General features: G+C 37.9%; 2 protein-coding genes across 4 annotated transcripts; one reads left to right on the forward strand and one right to left on the reverse strand.

Moving 5' to 3' along the window:
* Positions 1 to 366: 366 nt before the first annotated feature.
* On the forward strand, positions 367 to 12,748 carry LOC103998787 (katanin p80 WD40 repeat-containing subunit B1 homolog KTN80.4). 3 transcript variants are annotated; one of them, XM_018818619.2, is made up of 18 exons: positions 367 to 784; positions 1,070 to 1,200; positions 1,314 to 1,431; positions 1,535 to 1,761; positions 2,036 to 2,138; positions 3,253 to 3,323; positions 4,311 to 4,385; positions 4,476 to 4,619; positions 4,747 to 4,924; positions 5,049 to 5,552; positions 6,771 to 6,827; positions 6,905 to 7,023; positions 7,446 to 7,574; positions 10,995 to 11,069; positions 11,142 to 11,254; positions 11,639 to 11,755; positions 11,870 to 11,938; positions 12,185 to 12,748. In XM_018818619.2, exons 1-18 carry the CDS (start codon positions 754 to 756, stop codon positions 12,246 to 12,248), a joined length of 2,325 nt encoding a protein of 774 aa, XP_018674164.2. In that variant the 5' UTR covers positions 367 to 753; the 3' UTR covers positions 12,249 to 12,748. The 3 variants fall into 3 exon arrangements, 2 of the variants coding, with proteins under 2 accessions (XP_018674164.2, XP_009418645.2); XM_009420370.3 differs by having other exon boundaries at positions 369 to 784; positions 5,046 to 5,552; XR_001975699.2 differs by lacking the exons at positions 11,870 to 11,938; positions 12,185 to 12,748 and adding an exon at positions 11,419 to 11,547 and having other exon boundaries at positions 369 to 784; positions 5,046 to 5,552.
* A 579-nt stretch (positions 12,749 to 13,327) lies between these two features.
* Positions 13,328 to 18,165, reverse strand: LOC103998788 (pyruvate kinase, cytosolic isozyme). Its single transcript, XM_009420371.3, has 4 exons — positions 18,035 to 18,165; positions 17,541 to 17,922; positions 14,748 to 15,209; positions 13,328 to 14,358 (listed from the first exon to the last, which is right to left on the reverse strand). The coding sequence occupies exons 2-4, from the start codon at positions 17,796 to 17,798 to the stop codon at positions 13,546 to 13,548; spliced, it is 1,533 nt and encodes a 510-aa protein (XP_009418646.2). The 5' UTR covers positions 17,799 to 17,922; positions 18,035 to 18,165; the 3' UTR covers positions 13,328 to 13,545.
* Between the last annotated feature and the right edge of the window lie 67 nt (positions 18,166 to 18,232).

Consider the following 18,232-nt stretch of genomic DNA (forward strand, 5'->3'; position numbering starts at 1 on the left):
CAAAATTTAAAAATAATTATCCATCCCAATAAAATTTATGTATAGTGACACTAAGGCAAGATAAAAAGCCCACAACACATTATCTATCATTCCCTTAATTACTTGGGAAACATAAACCAAAAGGTTTAAGAATGCAGCACAACTGTATAAGTTATTATAGAGGAAAGGGGAAGTATTTTTTAGTGGTAGTAAGAAGGAAAAAAATGTTTTTTTCTTTGGGGAGTGCAGCACAACTGTACACAGTTATGAGAGAAGGGAAATTATTTTTTAGTAGCAGTGGTAGTAGAAGAAGGAAAACGTTTTCTTTTTTGAAAAATGTTTTTTCTTTTGAGAGAGAGGTGAGAGGAATTGGGGGGAGAGAAGGTTTATTAGTCTTATATTTCACACACAATCCCTTCGTCAAGAAATCTTCATTTCCTCTTCGCTCCCTCCCTCTTCCCCAAGATTGCACCTTTGGCCTTTCGTCGCAGGTTTATAGCGCGGTAGCGGTCGTGGGAGGTGCCACGGGCGGCGGCGGCGGCGGTCGGTTGTGGCCTGCGGTGGAGTGGTCTCTCGCTAGCGTGCCGATTGGTCGCGGGAGATTCGTCGAAGAAGGAAATGTTGGGGAGTCGGCATTTTGAGGTCCGCCGCGGGCTGGAGCGGCCCGATCTATGATGTGCGTGGTTGATTCCGTCTCGCAGTTCGTGGATTGTTTGGTCGTCCGCGCAGGGAGAAGAAGAAGGGGTTGCGGTTTGGTTCTCCGACGCCAGCTTCATGGCGACCACCAAGCGCGCCTACAAGTTACGTATCCTTTTGTTGCCCACCTTCTGTTGAATTCAAAATTTTTTTCCCTTAGGGTATTTTTTGTGGTAATTAGGGAAAGTCCATCTTTGGAATCAAAATCGTTTTTTTTTTCTATTTTCTTTGATTTTTCGAACATTATTTTGGCAAGCCTGTTCAGTCCATTCTTGGTCATTCGATCCGGTTAACTTGCTACACTCATGTTCGTAAGATCTTATTCTGTTTGAAGTTTTGGATCTCTGTGATTTATAGAAGTGATATTTGCAAGTCTTGACAAGAGTAAATCTAGAGGAATTTGTGGCACATTCTTCCAATGTCAACTGCCTAAAGATTGGAAGGAAGACTTCGAGGGTTCTTGTTACTGGAGGAGATGATAACAAGGTCAATATTTGGGCTATTGGAAAACCCAATGCCATAATGGTAGGTGCCTCTCTAGCTTGTCCCACCGGCCCAAACTTGTCTTACCTATCTGTATGTTAAAGTGTTCTACTTCTGATGGTCCAATTGTTGTGTACCTTTTTGATCATTTGCAGAGCTTATCTGGTCATATGAGTGCGGTTGAGTCAGTAAGTTTTGATTCTTCAGAGGTGTTGGTGGCTGCTGGTGCAGCTAGTGGCTCAATAAAGTTGTGGGATTTGGAAGAGGCAAAGAGTAGGACACCTTATTTTATTTTAGCAGTATTTAGATAGATGATTTCAGAAAGATAAACAAGATGTTTTATACGATTGTTTCTTCTTGTATTTGATTTGTGCAGTCGTTCGCACGCTAACTGGCCACAGGTCTAACTGTATAGCTGTTGACTTTCATCCATTTGGAGAGTTCTTTGCTTCTGGGTCACTGGATACAAATCTAAAAATATGGGATATCAGAAGAAAAGGATGCATCCATACATACAAAGGTCACACACGAGGGGTTAATGCCATTAAATTCACCCCTGATGGGCGGTGGGTTGTTTCTGGCGGGGAAGACAATATTGTGAAGGTTTTGCCTCAACCTTATGGTTCACATCTTTGATTGCGCTAATGAAATTCATAAGTAATACTTTCTTTCCACTTATTTGATTGAAATTTTTTATGAAGTGGTCACGTTTGGTGAGCATTTGAACTTATCATGCTGGAGAAGTACCTTAACCTGTTGCTTTATTATGATAATTCTTTCTTTATTATCATAATTGATTTGACTTGTTTACATATACATAGGCGGAATAAATTAAAAATCATAAGTACCTTAACCCCCCTTTATCTCTTATCAACAGCTTTGGGATCTTACTGCTGGAAAGCTTTTACATGATTTCAAGCTCCATGAGGGCCAGATTCAGTGCATTGATTTTCATCCTAATGAGTTTCTGCTGGCAACAGGTTAGCCTGAGTGTCAAACTGTGGATTATATTACGAAGAGACTGTGGACTTTCAAACATCTATTGCCTGCAAAATTGTATATAGATGAGTGTGGACTTTCAAACATCTGATATCTCATGCTAATGTCATCTTCTGCCTATATCCGATGATCAGGGAGCTTGAATTAACATATATGTATGTATTAGATTGTTTTGGTTGAAATGGATCTTCAAACATGTGGTGTGAGCTTTTAGTGGTTTGGCTTATTTGAATCTGTGGCCTTTCTCAAATCCATTAGTTACTGTTGTTTGGTTGGTAGGATGGCTCATTCTTGTTGTGAACTCTGTTTTTGGAGCGTTTAGTTATTCATTGTATTGGAAGAAAACTGTTTGTGTTGCATCAGATAAGAGGCCTTTGGTGCTCACTCCTATGGTACCTCTGCTTTGTGCTTTGTTCTGATGTTCCAAATCTCAATTATGAATACCTTATTTTTCCTCTTCATATTAGGTAGCGTTGTTTATTCTATTTGCTATTGCAAATACTGTAAATGGCTCTGAATTCAACATAGAGAAAGCAATTGTTGTATTTTGATGAGGCATCTCCCACCAATTGAGATCACTAGATGTCACCTTTCTTTCAATGAAAATATTAAGGACATTGACCAAAACTTAAGGACAATTGATGTCAATTAATACAGTTTTAATGAAAAGTATGGATGTTAATACTACATGGTTAGACTGACTCTACAGTTTTTTATGGGCTACTAGGTAATTAGGTCATGAATCTTCCATCTATTGCAACTTTGTAGAATCATCTTATATATTAGTTGGATATACTGCATTGCATAGGCATTTTCTTGTTTTGTCAGCTAAGTGCTGCTAATAATGGTTTTAAGATTAAATTTTTAGATACATACATTTTATGTAGTTTACGAAGATTCTTTTGTACATTTGCTAATTTTGTGTTGCATATTCTTGCATTTGTATAGTCTTCTTTAATCTGCGGGCATATCTTTTGCTTGTGGATGAAGAATTGCATGATATATAACTTGAGCAAGATCTGTGTTGTAAATGTAGTTAGTTATTGTCTATGTTTTCAATTGTCACAAACTGAATTTTAAACAAATATTTTACAGGCTCAGCTGATAGAACTGTTAAGTTCTGGGATCTTGAAACTTTTGAGTTAATAGGGTCTGCTGGACCTGAGGTATTAAAAATTTACTGATATTTTCTTTTGGTTTTTCCCCGAAACTGTTTGGTCGAAGTCCTGTATAATATTTGGTTGAAGCTCTGTTGACTTTTTTTTCTAATTGGACCCAATTTGATATCTTATTCAATGTATATAATTTGAATATTTGTGTCGCTGACTTTTTGAATTGGTTATACCTCTTAGGCATGCCGTGATGTACAGGGAATCATGTGGTGTCAGGTCTCTCTGCTGATACAGTAGAAAGAGTCAATCCAGTACAACTTAAGCTCAGTCCATTCAGGGCTTGGTTTTAGTTTGTTCATTTGAAAAATAAGATGAGGCCTAGCTTGATTTCTCATACATTAGACTAGCTAGGACATGGGTTTGACATGCCTTGCTGACTAATGGGTGAGTCTGACTCTGAAAAGGCTGGTGCTTGCTGAATCGGACCTTGCACACACTCAAAAATTTGGGCCTAGGGTGTATAGTTTTCTGCTTGTCCACCTAAGAACTTCCATCAAGGCATGTAACTGCAAGTTTCCTTGTCATACTTGCTTTTCTTCTTGGAATCGTTACCATTCTTTTTTACATTTTCTTATATATTTGCCTTAAGGGTGAGCCTTGACATTGCGGTAAGATTGCTTTGGCCCATGTGATCAAAGTTCGTTCAATTCTGCTTGCAGAAGTAAGGCTGCATATTTTGACCTGTCCAAACCTCCCCGACCCTGCATTTACAGGAGTCCCTTGCTAGTTATGAATTATAGTAGACATCCTATTAGTTGTTCCTGCTTTCTGTGCTAGTGCTGTCCTCTTTGCACTAGCCTTTTGTCGTTCAACACACTAATAAATTATGAAGCATTTGAAAACCACTTACTTGGTTATCTTTTTTTTTGTTTTGAATAATTGATTTCATAGACTTCAGTATGGTTGTGCCATTTCCTATGCAGTTTTATTTTTTTCTAAGTGTAGTTAATTGTGCTGCTCACTTAATAAGATTGTCTCCAGACTTCTGGTGTGCGTTCTATGACATTTAATCCTGATGGGAGAACTTTGCTTTGTGGATTGCATGAAAGTCTGAAGGTAAACTCAATTGTTTTTTTTTTTTATGATAAATCTTTTTGCACATGTAATTGGTGAGCTTTTACAGATACTAACCTTAGTTATATCCAGATTTTTTCTTGGGAACCAATAAGATGCCATGATGCAGTGGATGTGGGATGGTCTAGACTATCAGATATGAATATTCATGAGGGAAAACTTCTTGGATGTTCATACAATCAAAGCTGTGTTGGAGTATGGGTTGTAGACCTCTCTGTGAGTTCTAACTCTTCATTCTTAATTTTCTTGTGTTCTATTGTTTATCATTTTTGGAGAAATATTGAGCATGGTACCTGGTTGTATATGTAAATTGACAACAGTAACACATTGTTATAAATTACAGCGTATTGAGCCATATGCAATTGCTAGTGCTGTTATAACAAATGGTCACTCAGAATTAAAGTCTACATCAAGTGGTAATCTGTCTCTGCAAGCTGATAACAACATAAAGTCTAGTATGGGGAGGCTATCGATATCGCAAAGTTCAGAACCAAATTCTAAGGAGACAAAACAAGTAGCATGTAGGTTTCCGGTCTTTTTTTATATATCTTTTGTTTAATTGTAAAGCTGCCATACTGTATATGTTCAAAGCACTAGAATATATATGGAAGAATTCACAATTTTTATGCTTTGTAACTGAAGCAGCTGCAGTCGTTCCTGGTACTCCTCAAAGAATTGCAACAAGTGCTGGCCAAAAAGCAACTACAATAACAACAGCACCTGTTGTTACTTCTGTAAAAAGAAGTTCATCAAAAGCTCAGGCTACGACCAATCTTCCTACCATCAACAAATCTGAAATAATTCCTGTTGTTGTCCCAAGAACTAGCCCCAGATTTGAGCTGTCCTCTGATTCTACCAAGAGCACTGGGGTTGGAAGAACAGTACCATATGATATCCAATCAAAATTTGCTAATTTTCAGAAGGTGTCGAACATCAGGGACGATTCAGACAAATCAGATATGTCCGTTCAGTCTGTGGGTACTGAACATAATGAACTTTTGGAACAAACTGCTATTTCTTCTTGCAATGCTGTAACTCAACCAGTGATTGCTGGAGAAAATAACTTGAATGATATTAAACGTGTTAGAACAAGGAGGTTAGGAGCAAACCTATTCAGAGAATCAAGTGCAAATTATGATCAGGAGAACTGTAAGTCTGAATCCTATTGTTGTATGTTGTGAGAACCCTTAATCCTTGATCTATCTTTTATGTGTTACAGCTAGATATTTTGTATTATCAGATTTTCTGTAGCATTTTCATTTTTGCTTGTTACATCAAGTTTTGTTGTTTAGTGATGGATGTTGTTAATTCTCATGTATTCTCAAGCAACACACAGAAGTTATGTACCTTTTTTGCTTGGAATTAATCCTACTCATAACTTTGTATGTGTTAATTATGACAAGTGACACTTTAAACTTTTATCATTTTTAGTAACAGCATATGTTCATTTTTAGTTTTCATTACAAGGTTTACATGTTGTTGGTTGGCAAGGTATCGACAGGGTACTTGATCATTGATGCATGCTTATGTGTTATGCCAAGCACATAGCCTTGTGGCACATGTATACTGTGATTGATATGATATTATAGAAAAAAATAAGATAAATGCTATAAACCTGCACATTTATTTAGAGTGTTTAATGTTTTGTTATAGATCACAATAGATAGTGACAAGTAAGGAACATCCATAAATTGTTTCATCCGAAAATAAAAAGGTTCGTCATCACATATTGCTAAAGAGATGTAGAAGAGGCAACACAGATGTATAATAAAAGATGAAATCATCATTTTGTTTTCATTATTTCATAACTTGGTACCTAGTGCTAACTTCATATACAAATATAAATGTATATTTAACTGCTCACTATCAAAGTTGTACTATCAAAGAACCAACTGAGGGTCAAAGTCCTCTCAGGAAGAAAGATCCACAATCATTTTGGTATTTCATAAATGGCATTGCATGGTCAACATTATGATGTTGCATGTACCCTGTATCGGCTTAAATAGCCTTTGCTATAATACAGAGGAGATTTACCAGTTCATGTCCCTAATATATTTCTAACAGTTGATATAGGTTTTTGATTATCCAAAAACAAACAGTGATAAACTAACATGGAATTTGGACATTTTATACTAAAGATGTTAGGATATTTTGCTTCGAAAATATTGGTTTGAAGGGATTTTGAAGAGGGATTTTTTCCCTTTCCAGTTTTGAAGGGACATTTCAATCTTTATGTTCAGTGAGGAACCCTCTTCTTGTTATATGCTGACATTTCAATGTAATGCAATAACCAATTTGTTTATTGAACTTATGCACAGTATATTGGATATGTGATTGGTACTTATACAGTTTTTTGGTTATATCTAGATAGCATTAGAGTCCATAAGCCAAAGGAAGCCTGCTCTTTTGATGTTCCAAAAGGAGGTATATATGACCTGCTTATTCTAAATGGTGCTTATATAATTGTGTTTCATACTTTGTATAATTTTCTACACTTGTAGGAAGAACTAAGTCACTTGTTGCAAACTGGGAAAGGAGGGAACGTTCTCCAACCTATGATGGACCAAGATTAAGTAGTTCCTCTGAGACAATGGCCGGTGCTAACTCCTTGTATTCTTTGGTAAAATTTTTACATGTCACTTTCTTTAAGTCTAGAGCTTTGGTCGTGCATCTGAATTTGACTTCTTAAACTTTGTATCAGATTGATTCTGCAAGCTTTAAAACTTAAAAGCATTTTTATGCATGAATTCTAAAGTATTGGTGATGATTCATATCTTTCAGCTTAGTTGCATTTGTTTTATCTTCATAAAACTTCTTAGTCACTGGGGGTTGAGAACCAACAGGCTAAGCCTTTATGCAATGGTCATTTCCTTATATTTTGTCGTACATTCGACCTAGTAACTTTTCCAGCTTTTTGTCTTATCTATTATTTCAGAATTTGGAAAAATAAAATTTTGAGTTGTTCTCAATCCACTGTTCTAATCATCTCTTTTCTTTCAGAAAAAAATCTAATATAGTATTTATCTTCATTGAATTGAACAGAGGGGTCACAATCAAATTGCTGAAAAGGAGATCGTACCTGCTGCTTCTGATGAAGATGCTATTTCTTTTGTATTGGAAAAACATGACCAGTTCTTAAATGTGGCACAGTCTCGATTGACCAAACTACAGGTAAAATTATTATGTTGTTGATTTCTTATGTGTTTTTAGTGGGTGAGAATGCCAATGGCATAACAGTGAAGATAATATGCATTATGTAGTCTAGTCAACTGAATTATAATTTTTTTACCTATTATCCCTCAGGTTAATGGAAATCTATGATTTTGCTGGCTCAGTCACTTGATATTATGCACCTTGGATGCCATTCTTTTACTTGTTGTATGTGTATAACAATTTTGGCCAAAAAATCATGCCCTATGTCTCCTCTTTTTCCTTTTATTGGTCTATTTGGCTTCCTAACAAGATTCTGAATCAGGAAAGGTAAAATAGATTGACATCACCAGATTTTTCGCAAAATTGATGATCCAACCAATTCTCTAAGAAATCCCTATTGGTTCTTGGCTGCTTTTTGGCTAATTTCCATCCACTTTCTGTTGACACCCAATTTGTTGGGATAGATTGAATTGCCTTTGGTCGGTCCCAATTCGATTTGGCAGATTCAGATCCAAATCAGTTATGAAGAAAAGTACATGTTGTTGTCTACTACAATTATTGCAATGTTCACTGTCCAATCACCATGTGAGAGACCAATAAGGAGAGGGAGAGGAAAGGGAAGGATAGAGTATAGATCATAATATCGTTTATTCGATTGTATCACGAAAAGGAGAGATGCCATATGTATATATATATACACACACACATCGCTCGACACTTCATTGTTGTTATCTTCAGTATTATAGGATGATAGATTTTGTATCTTCTATACTCAATAAGTGGAATAATTATCTCCATCAATATGATTATCTTTATTTTTAAATAAATATTTTTAATGAATTTTATTTGTTTTTGTTGTTATAATTTATGTAATTTTTAGTCTCCATAATTTCATTACATGTATTTTTAAGTTGTGTTGTGAAATGAGGATAAAAGAATATTTAAGTACATAATGTTTGTGTTGCCCAAATTTTTATTTTCTGATATTATACTATTTTAATTCATTTTGAAGTTATTTTCTTGCCTGATCTTGATCTTATAAATCTAATCAGATTGATCTCGCCAATTCTGCTCATACGACCCTTAGCTAATCCTTATCCCAATTCCGATCTTGTAATCTATGATTGTACACCAACCTTGCTCTCATTGTTTGGACATCGATCTTGTTGTTGAGGTTCTTAATCACATCAATCGTCATGGTGGCCACTGTATTGGTTAAGTTCTGCAGGTACCGTACCACTACTGTAACTTCTCCGAAGGTTCTTGGCATTAGGTTTGCAGCAGACACCTTATCAGATCAAGGCCCTCGTTATCAGCATATACTAGAGCAGCCACTGTTGGCATGACCATTTTATTTAGGAAGACAAAATTCCAAGGCTGAATTACATCAGTTCCTCACATGAGTTTTGCATGGCCTGGCTGGCGAATCTCTTCCAGCATGAGTAGAGTAAACCCAAAAAAATCTGCACAATCTAGGCTTTGACCAAGACAAGCTAATTTGTCTGCCACCTTGTTACGACTACATAACCCAGCAGGCCATCGACATGGCCATTGGCAACATGGTTACTGTTGCAACTCGCCCGTTTGGGTCCAGCTAGCATCCCCTTGTTATGAATAACTAGAACATGGTTGAGTTGACTGATAAAACAATATCTTAAAGCAAACCAGGTTATATTCTCAATGGTCCTAGGCTAACAATTTGAGATGATAATTTTGCTAATATCTAACAAAACAAAATGAGGGATGATGATAAGGCAAAGATTGTCGTTGGATTGCAATATTATGTTTACTGATGAGTCTATCTGAGATGTATATCATTTTGGGTCTTGATTTTGTTTTATGTTTTATACGTTTGATTGTATAAATTTGATATTCTACTACATGAAACCTTTATGGAAAATTCTATCCTATTAAAACAAAAAATTTTAACAGTATTTTTGTGAATTTATGCTAGTGAGCTTGATTTGGGCTCACGGATTTGAAACCTATAAATATGCTAGGTTTCCACCTGCCACCACATGCTACTTGCAACATAATTTGTCACCTTTATTGGCTTCCCATGGGTTATCATGAAACTAACAAGCCTAAAATTTTATATCTTAGTTAAAATGATTTGTGTCTTGTGATTCTGTAGAGCAGGCTGTGTGATAACACTCTGGGGCACAAGCAAACAACAACAACAATCTAGAATGTGTCCCAACTATGTGGGGCACAAGGAAATTGTACAAAAACCTCTCTAGATCTGCGACATCTGTCCTCATACTGAAACTCCCATTTCTGCTATAAGAAACAATTGGAATCATTGATCAATATTGATCAATGATTGGAATCTTTGATCAGTCTGTGCCTTGGGTAATCAGTTACTGACCTGAAACGGTTTTGTTGCTCATGTTTCTCACTTATATGATTCAATAAAGCTGTGCTTGTTCTCATCAGCCCCAAAATGTACATGGCATGTTTCTTGAGTTCTGAATTCCCAATACTCTAAAAGTATTCATTCATATAAAAAAGGAAAGCCTGGTGCACAAGGTCTGTTCTTTTGAGGGTCATGTAGGTAGAGAGACCATTTCCCTCGACTCACCCTAATTATATAGATAACAAAGGAGCAACCTACTTTGGCATCTAAAGATCTGTCCCCTCTAAAAGCATTCATGCATCAAACAGTTTTATGTTTCAGTTGCTCATATTTTCTTGAATAAAAAACGGATAGAACCAGCCATATGATTTTACACAAAATTGTATCTTTAAGTGAGGGCCAATTGCTTTGATCCGATTAAACTCAAAGGCACATTTTCTTTTTTATTTGTTTGCAAGATGTCCAAAATTGTGACTGCCCTCTATTGGGGACTTTGTATCACTGGAATATTTTGGTTCCATGGACATTACAATATGTGATACTTTTCATCGTCACTGGAAATCTGCTTCTCAGCACCAAATTGTCATAAATTTGGCTATTTGTATTTTACTTGATTTACAAATTTATAAATATTTTTTTGCATTTTATTTTGTTGGTTCTTAAACTAGGATATTTGTTGGCCATAGTAACCTGTCATGAAGCCTCTTACATTTATGCTTATTCAGTCATGCCTGACTTCCGAAAAGTAATATACAATTCTAGATATTAAATGCAATGGAACATTTGTGCTTCCTAACAACAGAAGTTAAATTGATTTCCTATATTATTGATGGAACACCTCAGCTCTTTTTTCTCTTATGTTAGGAACCCTTATTGTTTCCCTGTTTGTTCAGTTTGAAACAATGAAGGCAAAAAAAATATAGAAACTTTCTTGGCATTTGCTGAAAGTTGTTCCAAGTTGGCAGCATCATGTTGGCACAAAAAAATTTCATTGCTTTTAATAAGCTATTCTGAATTTTAAGAAGTGATTGAAAATGAGTTAACCATGTGCATGATGTCCAAGCTTTATGTACAACTTGCAGATAGTTTACCGACTTTGGGAAAGAAATGACATCAAGGGTGTTATTAGTGCAATCGAGAAGATGTCTGATCATGCTGTATGACCTCTACTCTGCTGTGTTTTCAGATATCAAAGTTCTACCTCTAACTGTTTTGATAATATAATGCAGGTCTCTGCTGATGTATTAAGTTCTCTAATGGATAAAAGTGATATCATCACTCTGGATATATGCACAGCTCTATTGCCTCTCCTCACTAGCCTTCTTGAAAGTAAGATGGATAGGTATGCTTCCATCAGTTCCTTGTGTGGCTATCTTGCTTGAATATCCAATAGTCAATAGTCTCAGCTTTGTTTTATCTGGGAGCCATTCATTGTTTAATTACCTAGACTTCTCTACTATATTTTTTTATTTATATTATTCTGCCTTAAATTTGGCTTGCTTTTAGGGCATCCTAGTCCATTGTCAACCTTTGGTAAAGCAGATAGTTTTAGGTATTTCATGCCTCGAGACCAAGCATTGAGCTTGAGGATGGTACTTGCACTTGTGTCTAGATCCATCTACTGTATGCATTGAGGTTGAGGATTAGCAATTTTGTTGGTTTAGTACATTTGTTTCCAGCGCAAACTAATTGTGATAACATCACTTGCTGTCTCTCTCCGTTGCAGGCATCTTGGTATTTCGTTGGAAATGTTGCTGAAGCTTGTGAGGATCTTTGGTCCTGTGATCAGTTCAACCTTGTCAGCAGGTCCGTCTGTTGGTGTTGATCTTCAAGCAGAGCAGAGGTTTGCTTTCATGTGGTCTTTTTGTTTCGTTGAGTTTACCAACTTCTAGAGCTCTGCTTCTACGACGAACCATTAGTAATGTGCTTCCGTAACCATTTTCTCTATTCACTATAGGCTGGAACGGTGCAACTTGTGCTTCATTGAGCTGGAGAAGGTCAAACATAGGATTTCTTTACTGATAAGGTGATATGTAATCTTACTTTTCTATGATTACTGCCAAAGTAACAAGAGACGGCTAACTTTGAAATGTAAAAAATACTGGTTTTGAATTGGAAAATACTCAAAACTGTACACCCAATGACCAAAAACTGTAGCTTAGATCGATTAGAGATGAAATCATGATGGATTCTTTCTTGTCATTATTTTTTCGGTAAAATTTAATCTCCCATATATGAAAAATCTAAATGCATTTTACTTGGACTTTGACAGACGAGGAGGGTCCATTGCAAAGTCTGCGAAGGAGCTGAATCTTGCCCTCCAGAACATGTTGTGACTAACATATATTTACACTTGTATAGTGGATTTGCCATTCTTTAGATCACTTGCCTCCCCATTACAAGCTAATCATTGGGCGCAGACAATGGGCCTTACAGATTTGGGTGCCGAAGCTGACCTTAAGCATTCTAACTGTGATCTAACATCTATGCAATTAGCGAAGTTGAGACCATTCTGTAGCATGTGAAGAGAATATACCTACGAAAGCAGTACAGAAAGAAGTTCCACAATACAAGAGAATCAACTGGAACACAACTTGTCATCATAAGAGTGGGCTTTGCTGTCCTCTACAAAGGTTGGCTGCATATGAGGTGTTTGTATTTTTTCATTCTGACAAATTCGCTCCTAGTAAAGTTTTTATTTGCTTGGAATTGGATTAAGTTGCCGAGGCCTTCAATTGTTAGGTTGAGAAGGCTAAGAGGCGACTTTTTCTTTGTTTCTTGTATCACGATTTGAACAACCGAAGAAAAAAAGAAAGAGTGAAAGCTTATCAACAAATTTGAATCAGAAATTGCTCTTCTTGTTGCATCTTTCGGGTCTGCAAGATTTGTTGGTTGCAAGTCCTGTGCTAGGTAAAATGCAAATTCTGTTTAGCTGATGCTTCTGCTGTTTCCTGACTTGTAGTCGAAGTAACCATTGAAATCACAATGCTTGAAGTTTTAACCCTGAATGAAGTAAGAACTCAGGGCTGGCATGTTAAAATCTTGAAACATTTGTGGCTCATGCTACACTTGCAAATCCAGGTATTGATCTCTACCTTTAGCTGTCACCAATGCTTGATGACTAGTGTTTATGTGAAAAATGATCATCGAATTATGTTTTCTGTGATGATGATTGTGTTCCATCGTGGACTGATCTGCTTGTCTGCCTCTTTCAGTGCATGTTATTGATCCTTGCACGGTGATTCTGATGACAAACTCAGTTCTGTGTCAATTAATCTGTAAAGGTTCTGCAGAGGCAGCCAACCTTTTTATCACTGTGATCAGAAGCAAATAGATTGATATTGATGACAATATATTTTTGCACAGACACTCATCAAAATAATTTGTGAGTAACATGCAATCACAAACTTCAATCTTCATTAATTGCCTCTTTAATTGCTTAAAAAGCATGGAATCCATGAAAATACATAAAACAAGATGTAACTCTTCAAGTAAAATGGATCCCTCTAATTCCCAACTCATTATGACAAGTAAGAACTTGCCTGTAAGCTGTTGCTACAACACATAAAGGCAGCAAATTGATAGCAAAATCATCAGCAGGATAAGTTGCAGTAGTTTTCTAACATTTGCGAATCATTTCACGATGCAGATCTTTATGACAGATGCAACGCCAATGCGGTGCAGTGCAACAACTGCATCTCCTGGCTTGCAAAGTCGTTTCTCCACTGCTGACCTGAGTGCTGCCTCCAAGATCATCTCTGTCGACTCCGAGTCAGTAGCCTTGGCAGAACCCTCAGCCAGCAGGGGAACAAGACCCCTATAGATAAGGCTGTGCCTTGCAGGGCCCTCATCACTGACGCTCCAGTCGAATGAATCGGTCGTCAGCACTGGAACCACCACTGATAGGATTGGAACTCTAGGCCGATACTTGGCAACCAACTTGGCTGTGGTGCCACCGCGAGTCAGGACGACGATCAATGTGGCTCTCGCTTTGTTAGCTGTGCGAACTGCAGATGAAGCAAGGCTCTCCAATGGGCTCATAGGAAGAGGAGTAGATCTAACCATCTCCTTAAAGATGGCTTCATAGTCAAGGGAGGACTCAGCCTCGATGCATATCCGCGCCATGATTTTTACTGCAAGCTCTGGGTATGCACCGGCTGCACTCTCACCACTGAGCATGACACAGTCCGTGCCATCTAGAACAGCATTGGCAACATCGGTGGCCTCAGCACGAGTTGGGCGAGGGGACTTGATCATGGATTCGAGCATTTGAGTGGCTGTGACAACAGGTTTTCCAGCAAGATTGCATTTGTAAATCATCATCTTCTGAGCAAGGAAAATTTTCTCGACGGGTATCTCCATCCCAAGATCACCTCGAGCAACCATGAAGGCATCTGTCTCCCTTAGTATATCATCGAAATTAATCACACCCTCCTGGTTCTCAACCTACACAAACCAATAGCAAAATCAAATATATGAATCACTAATATTTCACTACGATCTATTCATGATAGAAGATTGTAAAACAAAGAATTATCAAAGCTGAGCTCACAATATTATCTGTCTAAGAAGGAATAACTTAAGGAACCTTGTACACCAAGAAATTATGTCCATGCATGAAAAACAGATGCGATACTGCCGGTTAATCTGAAAGCCGATTAATACTAGCACCGAAAGCAAGTGTGTACAACACCTAATGCTTCCAGATATTTGAATAAGCAAGACATGTCTACATCTATAAGAGACAATTGATGCTTTCCGAAATAATTGGCCGAAAAATTAGGTATACCAGTGCGATAAGAAGCTGCATGACAGTCTAGGTTTGGAATACAGACCTTTGACATTAATTTTATGCTTTTTGCATTTGGTCCTAGAACCTTCCGAACGGTAACAAGATCTGAACCTTTACGGACAAACGACAGTGCAATCATATCAATGTTGTTAGGAACACCCCATCCTAGGATGTCTTCCTTATCTTTCTCTGTCAGTGTGGGGAGATCCACCACAACACCAGGCAAATTGACATTCTTCCTCTCACCTAACTTTGCAGTATTCTCACAGCGGCATCTCACGGTTCCAGCACCTGGGTCACATGACAGCACAGTCATGGTTATTGTACCATCCGCACACAAGATGCTGTTCCCAGGTTTCAAGTCTAAAGGAAGCTTCTTATAACTCATAGAAATCATGTTCTCATCGCCCTTGATGCTGTAATCCGTGCTAATTGTGATTTCTTGACCCTCTGTAAGTTGGATAGGTTTGCCGTCCTTCAGGAAGCCAGTGCGAATCTCAGGCCCCTGTGGCAACACAAACAGGTTAGCAATATGCATGGCATATTAATCAACAGACTGAAAAATCAAAAAGAAAAAATCTTGCAAAAGAAGATTAAAGAATTGGAATCAGCACAAATTAAACGAAACACTTCTCCAACTACATAGGAACCCCACTACCTACGAGATAAGAAATAAAGCTGAAAGATCAACCATTATCTAGTTAAGAGAGAGCTTGAATATATTCAAATTCTTTACGGAAATTGATCTGATCAAATCTGAAAAAGAAAACTACAATCTAGATAAATCCTAATTTGCAAACATCTCAATTTGGATTCTGCCCATCAATGATTCAATCAACCTCGGGCTGCATCATATATACCATTAAATAAGCATTTTGATCCACATACTAGTTCATAGGAATGCTTTGAAACCAGAAAAAGGCCCTTTTGGGTCAGCCAGGTTGATCTGTCTGAATCGTGACTGCGTAATTGGTTGGGCCATCAAGGACTGGTAAATATCAACACAGAATAACAACAATCAATCAGAGATTGCAAATGATGATGATAACAATATCCTGATAATGGAATCAGAAACCAAAAGATGTCAACTAGATAAACATATGGCAGTCTCAAGCAATTTCAAAATATTCAACGTAGCATTGTGCGATTACCCCCAACCATGAGCATGATCCTCTAAGTTCCAGAACAATGGAACTTTTTAGCAGGTTAAGCCTCAAGGGAGACAAAATGTTTAACTAACATTTACATGCATAGCAGGTTGACCATCAAGGGAAACAAAAAAACTATAACCAGCATTTACATGTAGAGCCAGAATACTTCCCGATTGGTTCATTAAATATGATCAACCACGTTCAATATCCATGGACCATTTAGAAAAGAGAGCAGAAAATGATATGTGTTCAAAAGGTAACACATCAAAGAGAAGGGGCTAAATAGATTAGCCATACTAAATTGTATGCCATACCTCTCATGCAATGACAAAATTTATAGTCTACTCATAGATGGAGGAATAACTTCATTTCTTCTAATGAAGTTGTAGTTCTGTGCCTAGCTCTGACAGGACTTCATTAAATATGATCAACCACGTTCAATATCCATGGACCATTTAGAAAAGAGAGCAGAAAATGATATGTGTTCAAAAGGTAACACATCAAAGAGAAGGGGCTAAATAGATTAGCCATACTAAATTGTATGCCATACCTCTCATGCAATGACAAAATTTATAGTCTACTCATAGATGGAGGAATAACTTCATTTCTTCTAATGAAGTTGTAGTTCTGTGCCTAGCTCTGACAGGACTAGTTGTATTTTACTTGGTCAATCTAGTTGGGTAATTAATGAGCTCTAAAGTCTTTATAAAGGATTCACTTCAGACGGCAGGATATCCAGCAACAGCATTAGACCACAAGTATATTACTATACTGCGCATACATGACTAAGCAGATTTCTAATATGAAGTAAAAGGATTCAAATGAACCTATTTGGTGTGATGGTTTGAAATTCATAGGTGACAATTATCGAATGGATCTTTGGTTCTCACTTATGGAATCATATTTTCCTCCTGTTCATGGATGGATAACGAAAAGACTCCAAGATCTGGCAATTTGTCTCAAGTCTCCAGTGGAGAACCATAATAAGATCATGGAGCATTTTCATGAAAATTAGTAATAGCTATTGGAATCATGAACCAGTAGGCTAAATCCACCAACTAAATGACATAACAGTCAAAGTTAGCTCGCTCATCTTGGCAAGAAAGCTCAAAGGATTCCAGATCTCTGATCAATTTGCATGAATATATATATAATGTCAAAGTGAGAGGATAAGTAAAGGTATCTGTGAACTTAAAACATACAAATTAAGTATCAAGTATGTAAAATGCTAATACAAACAGAGCAAGTGAAAATCTACATTCGTCATCACCAATTTGCAATTCAACAGCAAAAAGTCTGCGTTAGCTGAGATACCCAATATGATTCCAGGGAAGTAAAAGAAAAAATAAGCAACTAAAATCAGAATAGTGAGAATATTCAAGGCTTACAAAACGCTTGCCTGAAGATTATACAAGGCTAATTCAAAGTGACAGGGGATGAGTTAAACAAACTTGATCAGCACATAAGTAGCAGGAGATGACTTATCACTAGAAGGTGGCAATACATATGCAAGATAAACAAAACAACCACAAGATGCTATCATGCCAACACAGTGCCATCATGGTCGCATGCGGCAACATGGCAAACCTGCATTCTGCATCAGTTAGACCAATTGATACTCTATAGACCATTTCTATGCGATAAATTAGCAACAGATGAAGGATCATAAGAGAACGGAAGACGACCTTGGTATCGAGCATGACGGCGCACAAGATCTGGGTGTTGTGCATGGCGACCCTGAGGTTGTCAAGGGTCTCCTGGTGGTACTCGTGTGTCCCGTGCGAGAAGTTGAACCTGGCGACGTTCATGCCCGCCCTGAGCAGCTTCTCCAGCATCGGCACCGACCTCGACGCCGGCCCGAGCGTGCACACGATCTTCGTCTTCGGCACGCGCCCGTCGCTTGGCAGCTCCTTCAGGATCCCCTCGATGTCGATGTTCGCCATCCTCCCGCAAAATCCCCAGACGAAATCCCACACAAATGAAACCGATGATGTCCGACTCCAAGGCAGCCGAAAGCCGATCAAAGGTGCCAACTTTAAGGTAAAAAGTGCCGAGTTGGAGATCAAACTGATCAGAGAGCAGATCGTAAACGGATCAAAGATCAGAAGCAAAAACAAGAGATCAACTTCTTCACCATATCATCAATCCATTAGCAGAAAACGAAGGCAGAAATGGAAACCTAGTTATGCGCTCCCTCCTCCTCCGGCGTTCTCTTCCACTTCACCGTGGCTTCGTGCGGAACACGAGAGACTGGGGCGCCATTTAAGTTCGCCCTCTCCGCGGGAATCGTACGAGAAACGCGAATGTCTAAATCCGACGGCGGTTGCTTTTTGGCTTTCGAATGTGATCCGGTGACGGGCCCAGGGGCCTCAGCCGT

The sequence above is a fragment of the Musa acuminata genome, chromosome BXJ2-9 (genome assembly GCF_036884655.1).
Source record: "Musa acuminata AAA Group cultivar baxijiao chromosome BXJ2-9, Cavendish_Baxijiao_AAA, whole genome shotgun sequence".
NCBI lineage: Eukaryota > Viridiplantae > Streptophyta > Magnoliopsida > Zingiberales > Musaceae > Musa > Musa acuminata.